The sequence below is a fragment of the Candoia aspera genome, chromosome 3, assembly GCF_035149785.1.
Source record: "Candoia aspera isolate rCanAsp1 chromosome 3, rCanAsp1.hap2, whole genome shotgun sequence".
Classification (NCBI taxonomy): domain Eukaryota; kingdom Metazoa; phylum Chordata; class Lepidosauria; order Squamata; family Boidae; genus Candoia; species Candoia aspera.
Genome location: NC_086155.1, coordinates 167,799,268 through 167,820,482, shown reverse-complemented (window position 1 = coordinate 167,820,482; position 21,215 = coordinate 167,799,268). Strand labels below are relative to the sequence as shown.

Genomic DNA, 21,215 nt, shown 5'->3' with positions numbered 1-21,215 from the left:
AGTATCTTTCAAATTATCCCCCCTCCAGATGCTGGTGAATCTGAAGAATAATTTCTACAGCAAATAGTGAGCTTGGAAATTAGTTTTTTTTAATTAAAAAAAAGTAAAATATGTCCACAAATATGTCACAAGAAATGATTGGTTGATTATGTCTTATCAAATCAGTGTTGACTCTTAATGACCACATAGACAGACCTTCTCCAGGATGTTCTGTCCCCAGCCTGGCCCTTCAGTTCTTCCAATATTGCACCTATTAGTGCTGTAATCCACCTTGCTACTAATTGTTTTCTTCTTCTCTTTCCTCCCACTTTTCCCAGCATTATAGAATTCTCAAGGGAGCTGGATTTTCATATAATCTGTTCAAAATACCTGGACATTTGTGTCTTGAGGGAGAACTCTGGATCAATTTGTTCTATGATGTGTTTGCTTTCCTAGATAGCCATGGTATTCTCAGGAGTCTTTCTCGGCTATCCATAGTATTCTTGGAAGCCTGGACTAAGTTATTCTATGATCCAATTGTTTGTCTTCTTGGCTATCCAAGTTCAGAAGTGTCAATACTCTTTCTGTCTTGCTTTTTCAACTTTCACTTCCATGTCACAAGATGTCACTTCCAGTTAATGCTTAATTATTCTTTTCAGCATTGGATCAATTATTTTATCAATTATTTTTTCAGTACTATTACTATGCCAAATCTGTATTTATATAAAGAATTTCAGCTTATGTCAATAATATCAGATCTTGTACAATCTATTTGCACAAATAGATTGTACAATCTAAAATGTCATTGGCTAGCATCCTCTACATCTCTATAATGTGTTAATGCGTTCATCTCACTAGCTGTGATGAATCAAATTCTGCTATTTACATTCAGGATTTTCAGCCATATTTTAGCAATAAGGAGCTATATATACTATTGTTTTAAGAGTATCTAGCAATACATTATTTTTTTAAAAAAACTTAATTTGTAATATTTGGGGGAAAGTATTTCATTTTTAAGTAAGTAAAGATTACAGATTTTTTTCTCAAACTAGCATAGTGATGATCTGTTGTTCCATTCTTTCCCACTTTCCACTTTGGATTGTTTTCCAATTTTCTTTATATATATGGAGAAATATCACAGCAATGCTGATTTTCTGCATTTTTTATATCAGTGGTGCATAACATTTTTAAGCTGAGGGATATATTTAGTGTCCGAGTGGCCTGCCAAGGCCATATTAAAAAAATCTGGCAGACAAAACAAAAACTTGATATGACAGTTTAATTTAAGTAAATGAAATGCATATATGATTACTTCCCTATATTTAATCAGTTTCTTCTCTATCATGTTAAAGCATTACAATTTTGTGGTAACTTTTTTAGGTACTGTGAAGATTTCACCACTTTTAGATACTTTACACACTATAGTGTAATGTTTCAGCTCAGAATAACAATAAACCTAGGCTTTCCAGATTTTCAAAGCTTTTTTTTTTCTGGCATTGGTCTACTCTGTCATAGAATTGTGGACACAATTCAGCTAATGAAGATACTTCATTGAAGACAAGAATGAAGCCAACTACAATATAAGATCTGCCTACTGCAGTATATAGAAATCAGAGCCTATGTATGATAATGATCCAAGAAAAGAATTCTATATTTTTAATTCCTGCCCTTTCTGCCTTAATGGATATTTGGCCATTCTCTTCAGTCCCGGAAGGCAACTGGGATTTGCTAACTTAACAGTTCTCACTAGTCTGGGAACCACTGGCCCCTGTTATACCAGCTTATACAGCTTCAGACTCGCCTAGTATAAAATAATAATATGTTCTCTGTCAGATTCAGATGAAAACAACTGTGTGATGAACACAGACTATGAATCCAAAGAATGAATGAATTCATTCATTCATTCATTCATTTGTTGCAATATAGTCACAATGGGAATTGAGCATGAGCCATCTGTCATAATTTGAGATGTATAAACTATAATTTAAGATCTTCAAATATAGTCAAACAATTGATACATTTCTTTCATTCATTATGAAAAATGTGAGTCTGCCAATCCCCTCCCCCCCAAAAGAATACAATAAAGTTTGAGAATCAGATCAATCTTCATTTGGATTATTTCCTAGTCTAAAAGCTCAACATCTGAGTGAGGCTGGTGTGATGTTTTCTGGGATCCCAGATTTTTTTCTAGGTGGAAGGATATCAGATCTTTCCTAGTGATTATGCCAACAACTTTATTCTGCAAATCAACTACTGTCAAGTGGCGAAGACCCAGAGACCGAAATATGATGTATGTGCGCTGCAGTGAGAAATGAGCTTGAACCGATACTGCTGATTTGTTTATGTATGGCTCCTGAAAGATAAAGTAAAGGACAGGTTAAGAGAAAAAGATGGTAACTTTGTTAGATTTTTTTTTTAAATCTCACTTGTAGTTTAAAATGATAAAAAAACAATTATGAAGTTTCATTTTCTATTAAGTTACACATTACTGGAATGGATCCCGGAGCAAGTAAGGGTATTGATATATAAGGGTAAGGATTTTGCATGGAAATAATATTATTTATCCTAAGATACAGTATATCAGAACTAGGTTTTTGTACAAAGCCATTTATAATGTCCTCTACTATTTTATAATCAATTATTAGGGTAAGAAAGGCAGAAGGAAATTATATTCATTCCCCAAATAGGTAAGGAATCTTCTTAGTTACAGGTTTATCTAAGAGTAAATAAAGCATCATTCCAGAGATAATTATCATTCTACACTGAGAGACAGAGACAGAGAGAAATACTACATACTGTACATATACACAAACTATAGACAATTGTTGAATAGAAAAATAGACATTATATTATTTGTATAGTGCAAGTATGTTTTGTCACAAATATTCTAATAATGAAGTACAAAAAGATAAACTAAGGGTCAGAGAACCACAATGTATAAAGTAGTCCAGAAAAGTAAATTCTGTATCCCATAACTGCCATACCAGAAAGTTCAGCATAAATGTACCATTGTCTGACTGTATTTCAGAAACCATTAACAAGCAGTTCAGAATCTCTTTGGACATTCTTACTGGAGCCTGATGAATTACTGACTGCCTTGAAAATGTACATTTGAGTTTCACCATCTGTAATCATTTCCCAATTGTTTTCAAGGTACAAATAAATATACTAGAATGCCCTTCACCACTTGAATCCAACAATGTGATCACCTGCCATTTATTCTATGCTGGGGGTTGGTAACATGGCATTCGCCACAACACTCATGGCCCCAATAAATGGGGCCCACCGACCTCCAAATGCTTAATTATTGTTGTTGCTGTTATTGTTGTTGAAAACAGTTGTCTGTGTTCTCAGAGAGACCTAATGATATCTTGGCCATTTAATTAATTAATTTCAATTTATTATTTTATTTTTTCACTTTTCCAGTATCATGCCATGGTGCCCACTGCCTGAAAAATGCAGGACTGTATGCTAAATCATATTGTATCATAACTCCAAGATTTTACAAAAAGCATAAATGAAAAACAACTTATTTGAACTTCCATGTCAGGAGCTATGCTTATAGAAAGACAAGGTAATATTACAGTTATTCTTAAATGAAACAGCATCATTCACAGAAAATATAGTGTCACTCACTGGTGTATATTCATTTCCATTCAGAAGGCAGACAACAGAATAGAAATGTGTTGCTTCAGTATACTAGTATAGTAGTTAAGATATAAATCCAATCATCCCTCGTCATTCATGAATATACCATCTATTAATCTGAGTATCTGCAAGAAAATTTCTGTATATAAATTTGCCTTGCATGATCCCTAATCTGAGCATTTGCATGGTTGTATTGATTGTTTTTCTCACAAGAGTTGGAGAACCATAAGGTCTGATCTCCTTAAGGTGGTGCCTAAGCATATTTTTAGAAGTATAGAAATGCATGTTGCAAGGCATACTGGTTCCATAATGGCCATTGCCACTGCGGTAACTGTAAAATTGTCTCAAAAACAAGGTTGTCTTCCAAAATACAACATACTTTTTCTGTGTTATTGTTTGAAAGATTGAATCATGAGTTAATTCCCTGAACCCATTTTTTCCTATAAGATCCTACATTTTCTAACCCTGTCAGGATTTCTAAGAATGAATCTCTTAAAGGAGCAAAGAGGTAATATGCTATTGTTATTGAAAGATGGAGAAGCCACTCGCTTTTTGTAAAAGTAGCTGAAACTGTTGTAGCTCTGTATAATGAAAAGCATTTTTTAATAAAAGTTTTAAAAATAATAGTACATTTTGGCTAAGAACTTTGGACACAATATACTGGTGGAACCGTGGGAAAATATGTGGTTAAAAATACTGAAATTTACATTATGTTATAACCTAAAAGAGAATTTTTATAAAATGCCGTACGGTTGGTATATGACTCCAGAAAAATTGTCTAGAATGTATAAAGGTACTTCAAATTTATGTTGGAAATGTGGGTAACATGAAGGGTCATTTTATCATGCCTGGTGGACTTGTAGAAAAGCCAGAAAGTTCTGGGTCCAAATACATATAATGATACAAAGAATTTTAAAGATCAACATTCAACTGAAACCAGAACATTTTTTGCTGGGATTAAGGGACAGTCAATTAGAAAAGAGCCATGGAAGATTATTTTTATATATGATTACTGCCGCAAGACTATTATTTGCACAAAAATGGAAAGACTCTGAAATACCCACAATGGAGGAATGGTTGGTGAAGATGACAAAACTAGCAGAGATGGCAAAATTAAGTTGTTTGATTACAGAAAGATCAATAACTACATTTATCAGTGACTGGAAACCCCTTATGGACTTTTTGCTGAAAAAAGAGAAAAATGAACTTGTGATTTATGGGAGGAATAGAGAGGATAGCTTATGGAAAGAAGGAAATTATGATGTAACCTTAAAGAGAGAGGGAAAAATATAAATGCATTTATAACCACTGTCAAAAAGATTGGAAGCCACTTCTTTATAATCTTTTTCTACTTTCTTTCTTACTAATTCCCTATTCTTTCTTATTTTCTTTGTTTCTTTTCTAATATGTGTATTGTTTTTATCTTGTTAAAAATTCTTCAATAAAATTATATTTAAAAAAACAGTAGCACATTATGCAGAGGGGTAGGCAGACTGGCATGATTCTTTTTTCCATTTACCAGCCCCATTATTTTCATTACTATCTTATTAGAGGTATAGTTAGAGAAAACTGAAAAGATAGATGCAGTATATTGCCTCTTCGTGGTTGCACAGAAATCAAATATTGGCTTTTAAAGGATATGTTTCATTAACATTGCAACTTTTTGATAATCTGGAACATTTTAATTTCAGGCCTACATGAAATGGTTGTTTTCTTCTTCTTCTTCTTCTTCTTTTTGTTGGCTCATTGTATCAACATCTGTTATGTTTATATAATATGAATTAAAACTCAGGATTGCTGTTTGTACTCGGCTACTTTTGTTGAGAGTATATAGTCCCAGGATTGGCAGTGTTTATGTAAATCAGTGTAACTGACACAGCCGTCATAAACAGAAGAGAAAATATAACAAACACTTTGTTTGCAGAGGAAATGTGTGCTTTCAAAATTGCTTTCACTCTTACCAGATTGATGAAGAGTTGGTGATACTGAGGGTCTGTAGTATAGCAAGCCAACGTAGCAGTCATCCACTGCTGATTGGGCGATTTTTCAGTTCTGATCTGGAATATACAGTATAATTACTGGAATAATACAGTATAATTATACAGCACACAAACACTCCAACTCTGTAGAACAATGCAGCCAGGTTGCCTTTATAGCAAGAAAAATAAAAAATCTCTTGCAAGCACTGAAGAATGTGGTCATCTTTTTTTTTCTTTCATTCTATGGTGGAAAATCCTTGTACAAAATTCAATATTTAGTTGCAATTTCTCCCTCTGAAAATCATCTTCCTATGTAACTTTTTAAAAAAAGCAATGAGTGCTTTTTTTAAAGAACAAGATATATTAGAAGTTTCATTACTTTATATTAATAAAACTGCAAGGTCCAGTAGATCAAGACCTGCTTTGGTTCTGGGAAAGAATACAAGCCAATAATTACTTATATATACTTTTTTTTATGCAATTGTTGTAATCAAAGCCTTCACAAAGACAGCAATATTCTATTACAAGTTTATTATAAAAACAAATAATAAATAGAACTAGCAAAATCATGCACAAATAAGTGCCATTCATCAAATAATCCAGTTGGCAGATGTAATATTTGAAGGAATAGTTTGGTAGCCAAAAATCATTTGCCTAATAAAGAAATAAGGGAACTTGCTTCAAGAAAAATTCTGTTCTTGCAAGTTGGGGTAGCTATTTAGTCTTTCTTAAAGTAACTGAGTCCCCCTTTTAGGGGGAGATGGGCGGTGATAGAAATGTGAATAATAAATAAATAAATAAACTGCTATAACCGCCCAGAGTCCCCCATTGGGGGAGATGGACGGTAATATAAATTTAATAAATAAATAAATAAATAAAAGGGAATGTACTCCATTCAACATAAAGCAGTTTTTAAGAACTAAAAAGAGGCACATTGTGCAGAAGAGCAGGTAAACTGGCAGGATTCTTTTTTATATTTTTAAGAATCAGCAAGATTTCAGAGGACAGATGTCAGTATGGCTTTAGTGATGTCAGTGGCACTAGCCAACATGTGATTTAGACAATAGAACTACACACATCTATATAAATAGTCTCCAAGCTTCTTGTGAGAACAGGAACTAAATTTTGTTATGCAGAGCTTGAGGCACACTGAAGCTCTATCCTATTATTTTACTAATTAGAAACAGCTTTGGCAAAACAAAGCTGTCAGTACCCCTTGCAGAAGAAAATGCTGGGTGCCAAATCGGGACTTTCTAAATGTAAAGTAGCCTAATTTGGGTGAGGGGCGGGGGGAGGAAGGAAGGAAGGCCATATATCAGCTCATAGTGTTTGCTATTATTTATTTCAAATCCTAAAATATTGTTTCCATAGTGAACTTCTTACCCCTGAATAAAGTTTCATATGAGAGACAATTAAATGAGAAAGAAAATATTACCTCCTGATAGGACAGAAGAGGTGGATGGGATTCAGTGTCTTCCATTTCAAAAATGGTCTCATTTTCCAGTAGCACACAGAGCTCAGGCCTAGTTTCATAGAAAATACATATATCACTAGATGAAAAACCATGTCTGAATCAGCAGACTGATTTGGCTTGTTTTTTAATCAGTAAAATTTTTAATTTGTGGACTTCGGTATTTTGGATTTAGGGTCGATGTCCTTATCATATTTGGTCATGCCAGCTGGTTATGGGACCCATAGTCCAAAGCCACTTCTGGACCCAGGGTAGATAATCTCTGCATCAGAATAGTAGCAATGATGATTCAGTTTTGCACTTGCACACTTGTTTACTTCCCTGAGAGATGGGAAGATGGGATTTTCATATTTATCTCAATGTTTATTTTTTAACAGACTTTTTAATACTGTTACATAGATGTATATATATTTTTATTCTGCTGATTAGTTTAATATAAAAAATAAAGCATATTTAAAACATCAGAGAACACTGAAAACTATTTTTCAATATTTGTTTCCCTGATAAGTATAAGATAACAGTAGGGGATTAGCCATGTTGAGTAGGATAGACTGTACTAGATAAAACTTTGATCTGATCTAGAAAGCTTCTTCTTATGTCCACAGCATATACGTGTGGCAAATCAGACAGCTCTTCAATTTTCAACCTATTGATATATACAGTATGTATATATGATGTGATCCCAACTTGGTTCCCTCTAGATATGTTTGTTGGAAAACATTGCCAGTAGCAATTTAAAAAGCCCAACATGTCTAAAAGACCCCAGTTGGGGGATGGCCAATATAGGCAGTCCACCAAACAGGGTAGATATTTCTGTTAGAAACTGGCCTGTCTAAAGTGGCCTTGCAGAGTTTCCACTAATTTAGATCCCCACTAGTGATTTAAGGCAACTTCTAGCATAATCCAGACATGCTTGAGAAGATATAAAATCTGTTGTGATTACTCTACTGATAATTCCACACAGCAATGATTGAATTATTCTAGATGCTACAAAAAACTTATGGACCTCTAGCCTTTGTTACTTGTTTTGAAATCTGTTAATTGCACATGACCCTTATGCATGGGAATAATATTATGACATTATTAATAGATAATATTAATTTTACATACAGAAAGAGCATTGAAGCATCCTCTTAAACATTATCTGCATTTATCATAACTGTTATTTATTTGTAGAAATAAAAATTTGCTGTAATAAAAATTAAATATTTGTTGTGGTTCTTATTTTCTTAGAGAGACCCATCTTTCATAATACTTTGTATTAAACAACAGTATTATTGTTTAAACAGCAGCTGTGCAAGAACACGTACCTCTGTAGTCTGATTCAACTTTCAACAGCTATTATATTGAATTGGCTTGAAATAAATTCTCTCATTGGGAAATATGAGTGGGTTAACGGGTATATCATATGCTTTACTGAAGAACAGACCAACAATCTAAACACAAAATGAGCAAGGTTGTATGCAGTTACTTTCCAGCTCGCTCAGTTGGAGTTTCAATAAGTAGATCCATTAGTTTAGCTAAACAAAATAGTCAGGGGCCAAGAGAAAATGTTATTTACTTGTAAATGCAGAAAAGTCTTTACAATATTTATTCTCATGGTAATCCTATAAGATAGTTCATTATAATGTCAGTTTTACAACTGGGCTAAACATTTAATATTGGCATTCTTTTCACTTGACCATGTAAGGTATTGTTAATAAGTAACTTTCCATTTAGTTATATTTTTTCAAGACATCGTTCAATCTACTTAGATCACTGACTTAGATGCTTCTTCAATATTGCTTGTGTTCACACAAAACAATCAACCTGCAGTCTCATTGTATTAACTTACAATGTGTAGCTGGACAGGTAAAGGCATAAATTGCAAGTGCATAAATAAATAAATAAATCCAAAGGATCAAGTAATTTCATCAAAATAAGGAAAACAGCATTGTACCATCACCACGGAAGCTTTGCCTCTTTGGGTTTTGTGTGTAATATCCTGACATAGATTCAAAAAGGAGCAGAGCTTGCATCATGTCACTGCTCTTTGTCATTTGCCCCTCCCTTGACCCCCCTCCCCCACAGACGCCTTGGGTACAGGAGCTCCTTCACTTCATTTCATTCCTTCATTTGTTCCATGCATGAATGATAAATAAAAGAGAAATGGATACCTTAAAATTATATTCAAACTGAGGATTACAATTTATTATATCCAAGCAAGTAAATATTTTTTAAACTGTGGTAGTTGGTGTTTATACTAATAGAAGCTTATAGTGGTGTTTTTGTAGGGATAAAATATATGTCCCATTTAGTAGAATGGTAAAGAACAGAAACATTGGTTTAGCACAAGAGTTTTGCTAGCAGATTCCAAATTATTCAGCATTCTGAAATAAACCCAGCAGGGAGTCACTGAGGAGTCAGACTTTGAAAAAAAAAATCTGTATAATGAAAAAGACATATGTACACCTATTGAAGGAAAGTTTTAGAACACAAGTAATGAAACTCCAACAAAGACTATTACACTTGCCATATTTAAAAAAAAAACTGAGACTCACTGAAGTCATGCTTCAGAAATATAACAAGCTTGTTCTTTGATGTTACATATATCTTTCCTATCACATCATCAAGTCTGTAAAACAACAGCCTGACAGTGTTTCTTTCACTATATTTTGGCCTTAACAGGAAGTTCTAGAGATCAGATATTGAACTGGCAATTGTTCTTCTCCTCTTTATTTATTTAGAAAGGAAGAAATCTCTTTAGGAAAAGTATATTTTACAAGATAGTCTGGCAAAGTCTTTTAGCATTTTCATTTCATGGTATAGCTAATACAAAACAAACATCACATACATAATTAGAATAGCACACTACCACTCCACACATTAGATACTAACCTTCCCTGTTCCTTATGCTGAATCTATCAGTAGGGAAATGTTTTTTGCACCAACCCTTGTGCAAAAATCCATTTATCTGAGAATATGTAACATGTTACACATTGCAAAAGTGACATAAAAGTTAGAAAATCTTTCCTAACAAAGTACAAAATATATACAAAGTAAGAGTCTCTGAACAACCATTTTACTGCATAAACAGAATGCCCAATTTGCACAAAATTTACTGGTCACCCAGATTGCAACAATAATGTTCTGTAGATAGCCCAATGATATTTCCTCATTTCTTTTCAATCTTTTCAAGTACAATCTTTCTTCAGGAAACCATAACATTCATTCTAACATTCAAATATATGGCAATTTCACAATGCTTCCTTTTTCTTGACAGACAGTGCCAGGATTTCATTCCTTCAGATATTCATTCAATTATATCCCACCCTCCATGTCTTCCCCCAACTAGTTTCCAAAAATCTTGTGTTTTATTGATAGGAGATAAATAAGTGGATTGTGAGGATAGGAGGAAGAGGGCAAACTGCTAGCCAGTTTTTCTACTTTCTTTTCAGCCTAGAGAGGGTGTTGGGATGTTAGCTTCTAGTCTCACACATGCTCAGCAGAAATGGTGGAGGAACCTGGAAACAGGCAGATAGACCACATCTTCTACCCCATAAGTGAGGCATAGACAATCTGATGCCCTCCAGATATTTTATGTTTCAGTCTCAGACTTCAATCCCAGCAATCATGGCCAATGACAGTGATTAGGGTCCAAAACATCTGGAAGGTATTTACCCACCTTTACCTATAAGAATAACAATGCCTTAAAAGTCACCTCATATTCATTAATTGCACTTGTGTTGTATTTTCATTCTAGTCTCCAAATAAAATCTTGGTGACCTGTTGCCCACTTAATCCTTGGGAGACGCTTAATCCTTGGGAGAAAAGCAATGACAAATCTCAATAAAATAGTTAAGAGCAGAGACATACTGACAACAAAGGTCCGCATAGTTAAAGCAATGGTGTTCCCCGTAGTAACATATGGCTGTGAGAGCTGGAGCATAAGGAAGGCTGAGAGAAGGAAGATCGATGCTTTGGAAATGTGGTGTTGGAGGAAAGTTCTGAGAGTGCCTTGGACTGCAAGAAGATCAAACCAGTCCATCCTCCAGGAAATAAAGCCAGACTGCTCACTTGAGGGAATATTAAAGGCAAAACTGAAATACTTTAGCCACATAATGAGAAGACAGGACACCCTGGAGAAGATGCTGATGCTAGGGAGAGTGGAGGGCAAAAGGAAGAGGGGCCGACCAAGGGCAAGGTGGATGGATGATATTCTAGAGGTGACGGACTCATCCCTGGGGGAGCTGGGGGTGTTGACGACTGACAGGAAGCTCTGGCGTGGGCTGGTCCATGAAGTCACGAAGAGTCAGAAGTGACTAAACGAATAAATAAACAACAACGTCCTGTTGCCCACACTCAAGTACAGGCAAGATTTTGTCCCTTCCAATGCTCTAAGTAGGCATTCAGAACCAGACATCAGATTGATTGACTGACTGACTGACTGAGTGGTTGATTTTATTTGTATTGATTGATTTTATTTGTATAGCTACCCTTTTGACATACAACTCTGAATAAATTGTTTAGGTGGGCTGGTATAGAAGTAGCAATTACAACAGTAACAATGATTGCATAATTTGGGGGGCAAAATTGCCCCAGGTATGCTGAAGTTAGTTTTAGACAGCTGAGGAATGTTGTATCTAAATTTAGTGATGAAATTCCTTATTTACTTTTACTTTTTATTCTACCTGGATGGTCATAAATATAAGGAAAGGATTGGAGATGAAATGTATATCAATGTTTAAGAGAATTTTAATAAAATGAATCATTTAAAAATGTTTTTAAATAGTCCAACTAACATTCAGTTTCAGATGATTCCACTACATACTTAAGCTATAAGACAAATACTGTATAGGATCAATATTTCTATATATGCAATCTTTTTCTTCATGTCCCTGACAGCAAACCGCTCTTGTTTCAAAACCCTCCACAGGCTGCAATTCAGCTACATGTGTTTTTAATTCACCTTTCAGAATTTTAATTCACATTCTACATATTTTTACCTTGTTCTGAAGAATGTACCTATGCATAGCTGCTCATGTAAAAACGTGAGCTCTTTACATTTAAAATAGTTTTTAAAATCACCCTTTACCCTTATGTAAAATCTTTACCCAAATATTTGTCCCAATGAGTGGTAAAGAAACCTACATAAAATAAAACAAACAAACAAACTTATGCATGGATACCTGTGGGTGGGTGTGTTTCTCAGCTTATTTCTATTTAGATTAAGAACTAAGAAAAATCTGTTTAGAACTAAGAAAAAAATCATTACTTTTTAACTTCATCAGTTTTGTAGGCAAATGTTCAAATGCATATCAACAAATGTAGGAGTCCAGGCCATAGTATAGCACTGAGAGTTGTTGATCATGGGTCATTTTTTTTCCTACTCCTATTTATCTTCTTTTGTAAGTTCATTTCTTTGTAACTTTCTGCCTTCTGTTTTTTTGCAGCAGGTCAAGAACATTACTGCTGCTTTTTTAACACAGTGCTTTGGTAAACAGTATATACTACACTTTCTAGCACTAGTTAGTATTGCTTCATCATGGACTCAACAAAGGAGACATGTTTTGGTATCACCAATCTAATTTCCCTCCCTCCACCCTCCACCCTCCATCCCTATTCTCCTGAAAATCTGTAAGCAATGCAATGCCTCCTATTGTTCAAAAAACATTTTCCTACCCCTGCATCCCATGCTTCCTATTAACCTGGTTTAATTCTATGTATGGCAAAGAAGTGGCATTTCTTATGTAGGAGATGAAACAGTTTTCTAAATGAAGGAGTCCGTGATGATACACTTAGAAACTTAATAAAACTATGGCATCATTGCTTTCTAAAGCAGGGAAATTGGAAAGTAATACTTACTGGGTTTTGTTGTCTTAAAATATGTACAGTAAAATAAGCATTCCTCTATGAGATTGTACTACAGAGGACTGTATATATTCCAAAGTATTGCTTTAAATACAAAGTCTTGTCAGATGTTAATTATGTCCCAAACCTATTCATGATAGGCCTATGGCATTGATGCAGTAAAAATTATATGTAGAAATAACAATACAAGTAAATGTTTCCACTAGGTCTCTTGTACTTCTATACTCAGCAGCTAAAATAACCCAGAGAAGAATTAGAGGAGATTGTGAGAACTGTGTTGAACAAATGAAAAATTCATGCATTATTTATTTATTTGGTTTTGGATTGTTCATCTGTTTATCTTTAGAACAGTTATTATGCAGAGTGGACTTGAAAGTAGTTGTATTTTCCTGCTAAAACAGGACCATTTTCTACAGGGGACTCAGTCAGTTTAATGCATTATCACAGTGCCACCAATATTTATAGGATCTTCATTACTTAAATAAGAGGTGAAGAATGGTCAGAAATCTCTCCCTTATTAACATTCTGTTAACTGCAAAATTACTGTACTACTTAAGTTACCAAACATGAAAGCCTCTCTTTTTCTAAAACATGTGAAGATCAATAACTGTTTTTAAAGGAAGAAGTACTTTATGAGATTGTATAACATTAGCAGTTGTAATAAGAACTGTGACCTACATATCAACTCTATTTTTTTCTCAAGCAGCACATATTCAAAACATAACTTTATGCTTCTGAAACAAATCAGTCCCATGCCATTTTGGCTTAGTAAATTTTTTATTCTCTTTGTCAATGAAACAAAAAACAAAAACACTAAAAAAACTAGCCAGTAAATATATAGACATAAATCAGTTGTTTCTGTCTCAAAGGATAATGCAGCTTTAAGTTTTCAACTTTGTCATATTTTCTAAACTACAATGTCTTCAATTTACTTTCAGCTATGCAACACTGCACTTTACTGAAGTGAAAGCATGTTTTAGCTAAACAATGTAGTTTGGATTTAGTATTCCCATGCATCATTGTGAAAATGTTTCTCTCAGCAATAGTGTCATTATTGCTACTAAACACAGCTGCTCTGCCATCACTAACACAGATGATTTTTTAGCAATTTACCAGGGAACTAGTTCAGAATCATGGCTACAATCAGGTAATTTTTTAAACCATCAAGTGGAAGATCAAGTTCTCTCCCTCATATTTCTGGCCCTCCTCTCTCACCTCCAGACTTCCTATTTTTAGTTAAATATTCTGTTGCATCTGAGTCAACAGGGTATGGGTGGAATGATTTCTCCAAACTAGGAATGCAAACTGTGATCAAAGAAGCTTTACCATTTCACTGTTACGGAGAAGAGGTAGATGTGGTTATGAATTAAACCCTAAGTAGTGGCACCAGCTCAGGTAAAGGTTAATTCTAGGTTTGTATTAAATATTTTATTACATTTTATATAGCTTCAAGAAATTTAGCAGACTTTTTTCTCATTGCTAATGTGTTCTCTGTAGCAGAGAACCTTTTCCAGGAACACTGGATACAGCACTTAATTTTTTCTTTGTCAGATCTGTAACATAAAAACTCCAAGAGAGTTGCTGGAATTCACACATTAGAAATTTGATACCATATAGTTTGATGGACTACATTTTGATAGAGTAACTCTGATTTTGCAAAGAAAGCTAAGCCTCAAACATCTTTTGTCAGAATGAATAGAATAGGTATTTATTGATATTTATTAATCATATTAATCATATATTTATTAATATATTATATTCTGACAAAATATCTTCCTTGCTGTTAAAGGAAAGGAAGAATGAATGAATCCTGTAATTATTATAACAATATCTCAACATTTATGGCCTAAGATGTGTTTTTTTATTCCAGGATAGGGGAGGGAGCTTCTTCTATTTCATTTTTAAAAGGATGAACAACTGCAGATAGCATAAATAATGTTGTTAAACCCATCCAAAAATTAGAAAAAGAAATACCTGGTACTTATGCAAATGCCAGCATTTTTTTTTTCCGTTGGGTAAGTTTCTAGAAATGTCTTCTGTTTTACCAAATGGTTAGTCTGTATAATGATTTTTGTTACCACTGAAATTTCAAGGACCTCCAGAAAATGAGAACTTGCTGAAGTAATGAAAATAATAGTATTGTGGCCAAACTGCCATTCATAGCCATCAGTATGGTTTCCAATGAATTACCTTTCTTCTATTCTGCTTTGTAAATGTAAAGTTGTTCTTACTGAAAGCTGCTGGGTATATGTTAAATGTTTTCTTCTATTGAAAGGCAGTCAAAAACACTATTATTTCCTAATCTCAGATTGAAAGAATACTGCACACAGTTCAGTGGAAGCAATATGAGCAAATTAGTTGAATATGGTTCCAAGTAATTTTTTTTTCAGATTTAAGAATATAGGCAGTAATCATATGCATCTGGCTAAGACCATTAGCAAACCAAGCAAAGATGGCTAAAGGAGATTCATTCTAAGCAACTGGGATGCTGTGGAATATAGGGGAATGTAAGAGGAGAATTAACAAGGCAGAGATATTAGAGGTATTACAAAGTCTAGTCCCCTGTTGGTGAATTGTGTCTTAGCTTAAAAGAAAAGAAGGGTTGCAAAGAGGTAAAGAAAGAGTGAAACTGAGTAAGAGATTTGAGGATGATTTCAGATACATTAGGAACAAAGCTGTTGCCCACTTTGGGCCAAAACATCTCAGAAAGAGCTTTGTCTTTGTTATGAACATGCTCTGTAAGCAACCCACACAGATGTGCTAAAAGATCTGCCCATGGGTCAGAGAGAGATTTGATTAAAAAAGATCACAGAAACAGGGATAAAACCAGAAAAAGCTTGGCCCCAGACTGCTAGAGCAAGGCCACATAAATGGCCAAGTTCTACCTATTCCTGGGTAAGTGCAGACAAGAAAAACACAGTCACAGAAACAGGGAATAGTCAGAAATCTACAGCAAGAAAGAAATCCTCCTGAAAACTAGCAAAAAAGTAGAACAATGTCTCACCAGGATTCTAATGGGTCATCAAGTGGCAAGTGTTGATTTGAAACAAGGGTAAAGATAGCTCTTTCAGGTCAATTATAGCTACCAAATGCACAGTTTAGGTGGGCTGAGTGACTACACACAGCAGAGAAATCTTTTCCAATACTCTACATTATAGGTATTATGGTGTCTATGTTAAATAACATCCTGCATCAGGTTTTTTTCAGTTATGTTAAATTTATGTCTCACTGCCCAGCACTCTTTGCTAAGGACCTTCATCTGGGGATACAGCTTTTGGCAGTTGTGGTATGATGTGCTAACCCAAGCAAGGAGCAGGATAATAACAGCTGCCTTTGTGGTTTCTGTCTCTTTCCTAATGCTTCTGCGTGGAACTCCACTTCTCAGGCTTCTGTCTGGGACAATCAAGAACAGGTACGCCAGACCTAATCAGAAAAAGTAAAAAGGTAGCTCAGTGGCAGCTGTTTGAAACAGGAATCTCTGTGGGACAGACATTTCTCTCTAAACAAGCAGGTTCTCCATCAGCTTGGAGCAGCTGTCCCCATTTGATCTTACACGGTCCAGAAAAGGGTGACAGAGCTTCAGACAGTCCTAGGTCAACCTCAGGTTTAGCTTCGCTCCTGAGATTTTATCACTGAATGCAGTAAAGGTTTGTAGGCAAGTTCTAGGAGTGAACTTACTAGTCTGGCTCATGGAGTAAAGTACCTTCCATACAAGGCAAAATGCCTTGAATGGATTTAGTCAAAGATAAAAGAACACCTCATTTGTTCAGTGAAGTTTGGGAGACAGGTGAGAGAAAGAAGGAAGCTCAATAAATCCAAAATATTTTAATAGAAATATATTCCCTTTCTGAAACGACTTTAACAGATTCAGGAAGTTCAAGTTTGATTGTATTTTCCTTGCCCAGGGGATCTGCTTGTACATGTGCTCTTGGGGTGTACTTGCCAAAGACTGAAGTAATTAGCCAGGCATGCTGTTTAAACAGTGTTTTCCCAGCACAAAGAAACAATTTATCATCTGACCAAATAAGGAGGCTCTAAAAACAATATATTAGGAAACTTGGATAATTCCTTAGACAACAGTAAATTCTTATTCAGCAACTGCTTATTTCCCTGGTCTTTCCACAGCTAAAATAGAATTTGTTTTGGAATTAAATAGGATTTCAAAAATTAGGTCAAGGATAAGTAGGAATCTTTAAACATGTATAACAAGCCAATTTAAAACCCCCTGCAACAAGCCTTGTTTGTATGTGTGGACAGACAGCAGAATTGTGGTGGCAAAGTTTACTGCAGTATTTATAAGCAATGACATGAAAGATGGAATAGATCACAATGCACAAACCATCACACCTTCATAGGGCTCCAATTCACGTAATCAGAATTTGTAGCTTCAGCTGTATTGATGCCTTTATGCAGTTTCAGGCTACATAACTGTACCCCTTCTTGGTGACCTCTGTTTTCCCATCTATGCTGTGGCTTGGCAAAATGGAAAAGGAAGAATCCCAATGGACTTCTGGGAAAGAAATGGCAAACTGAAGATGGCTCCACTGAGAGCAGAGCTGATGACCACGACAAAATGAAGAGCCAGCAAAGGGACCAGCTCTTTGGGATTCCTCTCCAGACGAGGATTTGGGATTGCCCACAAGTGCTCCAGACAGTTGCTACTCATGAGGAGACTGTAAAACAGTGGTCTCCGATGGGTTTAGAGCTCTGGGAGATGAGGGATTGCTGTCTTTGCCCAAACCATGGTCAGCACCTTTTCAAAGGACACTGGGTTTGCATACTTCCTTTCTTAATCGGCTTTGGAAATCGCTTTTTGGATATTAGGAATCTTCATAACAGCAAGTTTTAACTACACCAGTGAGTTTCCTTCAATACTTAGCAAAAGAAGTTTTAAATACAAATTTAAGGACAGATATATGTGTGTGTGTGTGTGTTTGTGTGGAATAAACAGCAAAAGGATGATTAGAACATTGATTTTGGAAAGCTACAAATGGACTAAGGGACAAGATGGATTTGAAATAAGATTTTGAAACTAATTATAAGAATCCTTCCCATGAGAAATGCTGTTCCTTTGAATACTTAAATAAAATATGATAAGACGGGATTTTGAAGGTTGGACACTAAAGTGAACCAGAAGGAACTAAAGATTACAATAAAAGGAGAAGAACACTTAAATTTGACTTTCTAATAAAGAATGGAGCAAAATACTTTAACACTGGACGTGTTGAAGGATATTTGTGAACAATGGACCCAGAAGTTAATTTTAAGAGTGTCTGCCCTTATAGACAGACTGTGTTTGGAAGATGATATGGAAGAGGAGCAAGTTTTGCCAGATAGGTTTGAGACTGATTTGAAAGTGGATTTTAAAATTATGGGCTATGGGAACAATGTGGAAGGAGATGCTACACTGGATATACAAATGAAATTGGTTGATGTCTTAACAGACCAAAATAGTGACCTGGATAACTTTCTTATATTGGATTTACAAGGAGACCTGTTAAAGTTTTGAAGACGTTTGTGAGAAAGGTCAAATAAAAAATGAGAAGAAATCAAATTCTAGGGTATTATTTGAGGGGATTAAGGTTTAAGATTGTTCAAAGTAAAGGGAAGGAATATAAAGTTGGCTTATTTGATCAAGGTTAAAATAGATATTTGGTTAACTCTGGTAACCCTTAATGGACTTTTGCTGACCAGGACTGAATAACAAGGCTTTAAATATATGTTTATAGATAAAAGATGAGATTAGGGAAGACCCACAGGTCGGCTAGATATGAGCTCATTAATATTCCTAAGGAATATGCAGTGGAAGTGAAGAATAGATTTAAGGGACTGGACTTAGTAGATAGGGTCCCGGAAGAACTCTGGACAGAGGTTCGCAACATTGTTCAGGAGGCGGCAACAAAATACATCCCAAAGAAAGAGAAAACCAAGAAGGCAAAATGGCTGTCTGCTGAGACACTAGAAGTAGCCCAAGAAAGAAGGAAAGCAAAAGGCAACAGTGATGGGGGGAGATATGCTCAATTAAATGCAAAATTCCAGAGGTTAGCCAGAAGAGATAAGGAATTATTTTTAAACAAGCAATGCACGGAAGTGGAAGAAGACAATAGAATAGGAAGGACAAGAGACCTCTTCCAGAAAATTAGAAACATTGGAGGTAAATTCCAGGCCAAAATGGGTATGATCAAAAACAAAGATGGCAAGGACCTAACAGAAGAAGAAGAGATCAAGAAAAGGTGGCAAGAATATACAGAAGACCTGTATAGGAAGGATAACAATATCGGGGATAGCTTTGACGGTGTGGTCAGTGAGCTAGAGCCAGACATCCTGAAGAGTGAGGTTGAGTGGGCCTTAAGAAGCATTGCTAATAACAAGGCAGCAGGAGATGATGGCATCCCAGCTGAACTGTTCAAAATCTTGCAAGATGATGCTGTCAAGGTAATGCATGCTATATGCCAGCAAATTTGGAAAACACAAGAATGGCCATCAGATTGGAAAAAATCAACTTATATCCCCATACCAAAAAAGGGGAACACTAAAGAATGTTCAAACTATCGAACAGTGGCATTCATTTCACATGCCAGTAAGGTAATGCTCAAGATCCTGCAAGGTAGACTTCAGCAGTTCATGGAGCGAGAATTACCAGATGTACAAGCCGGGTTTAGAAAAGGCAGAGGAACTAGAGACCAAATTGCCAATATCCACTGGATAATGGAAAAAGCCAGGGAGTTTCAGAAAAACATCTATTTCTGTTTTATTAACTATTCTAAAGCCTTTGACTGTGTGGACCATAACAAATTGTGGCAAGTTCTTAGTGGTATGGGAATACCAAGTCATCTTGTATGCCTCCTGAAGAATCTGTATAACAACCAAGTAGCAACAGTAAGAACAGACCACAGAACAACGGACTGGTTTAAGATTGGGAAAGGAGTACGGCAGCGCTGTATTCTCTCACCCTACCTATTCAACTTGTATGCAGAACACATCATGTGACAAGCTGGGCTTGAGGAATCCAAGGCTGGAGTTAAAATCTCTGGAAGAAACATTAACAATCTCAGATATGCAGATGATACCACTTTGATGGCTGAAAGTGAAGAGGAACTGAGGAGCCTTCTGATGAAGGTGAAAGAAGAAAGTGCAAAAGCTGGCTTGCAGCTAAACCTCAAAAAAAGCAAGATTATGGCAACCAGCTTGATTGATAACTGGCAAATAGAGGGAGAAAATGTAGAAGCAGTGAAAGACTTTGTATTCCGAGGTGCAAAGATTACTGCAGATGCTGACTGCAGTCAGGAAATCAGAAGACTCTTAATCCTTGGGAGAAGAGCAATGACAAATCTCGATAAAATAGTTAAGAGCAGAGACATCACACTGACAACAAAGGCCCACATAGTTAAAGCAATGGTGTTCCCCGTAGTAACATATGGCTGCGAGAGCTGGACCAAAAGGAAGGCTGAGCGAAGGAAGATCAATGCTTTTGAACTGTGGTGTTGGAGGAAAATTCTGAGAGTGCCTTGGACTGCAAGAAGATCAAACCAGTCCATGCTGCAGGAAATAAAGCCAGACTGCTCACTTGAGGGAATGATATTAAAGGCAAAACTGAAATACTTTGGCCACATAATGAGAAGACAGGACACCCTGGAGAAGATGCTGATGCTAGGGAGAGTGGAGGGCAAAAGGAAGAGGGGCCGACCAAGGGAAAGATGGATGGATGATATTCTAGAGGTGACGGACTCGTCCCTGGGGGAGCTGGGGGTGTTGACGACCGACAGGAAGCTCTGGCGTGGGCTGGTCCATGAAGTCACGAAGAGTTGGAAGCGACTAAACGAATAAACAACAGCAAAAGATGAGATATGGGAAGAAGATACCATTTGTTGTATTTTAAGAGAAGGTGAAAAGTTAAAATTGTTTATACTTGTTGTTATGAAGGGGGAAGTCATTTCTTTATGTATTGTATTTCTTTTTTTCTCTTTACTATATTCTTATTTTTTTCTTTCTTTTCTGTTTTTCTTTTTTCTTTCTTTTCTGCACTTTCTACTTTTTATTTTTATTTTTATTCTTTTCTTGTTTTTAGTTTGTATTAGTTCTTATCTTTTAATTGTAATGTTCAACAAAATTACTACAATTCTTTTTTAAGAAAAGGCAGAATCTCACCATCATTGTGAGTACACTGAGTAAAAATGCATGGTGGGTATAAGCAGCATTGCAGTGGCAGCCCCTGCCACAATTTATGTATATTTAATAGAAGTTCATATACAAGAAGGTTATGCAATGCTTCACATTCAAAGGAGATG

At 35.6% G+C, this 21,215-nt stretch overlaps 1 protein-coding gene across 1 annotated transcript in view; it reads right to left on the bottom strand.

Moving 5' to 3' along the window:
• Positions 1–1,880: 1,880 nt before the first annotated feature.
• LOC134494223 (chloride channel protein C-like) overlaps positions 1,881–21,215 on the bottom strand; it is an 89,107-nt gene continuing 69,772 nt past the window's right edge. Inside the window, exons 14-16 of the mRNA XM_063299271.1 lie at positions 7,042–7,129; positions 5,589–5,684; positions 1,881–2,332 (exon numbers count right to left, since the gene is read on the bottom strand). Of these exons, the coding sequence (XP_063155341.1) occupies positions 2,102–2,332; positions 5,589–5,684; positions 7,042–7,129 (415 nt within the window). The 3' untranslated portion in view covers positions 1,881–2,101. The remainder of the gene's footprint in view (positions 2,333–5,588; positions 5,685–7,041; positions 7,130–21,215) is intronic.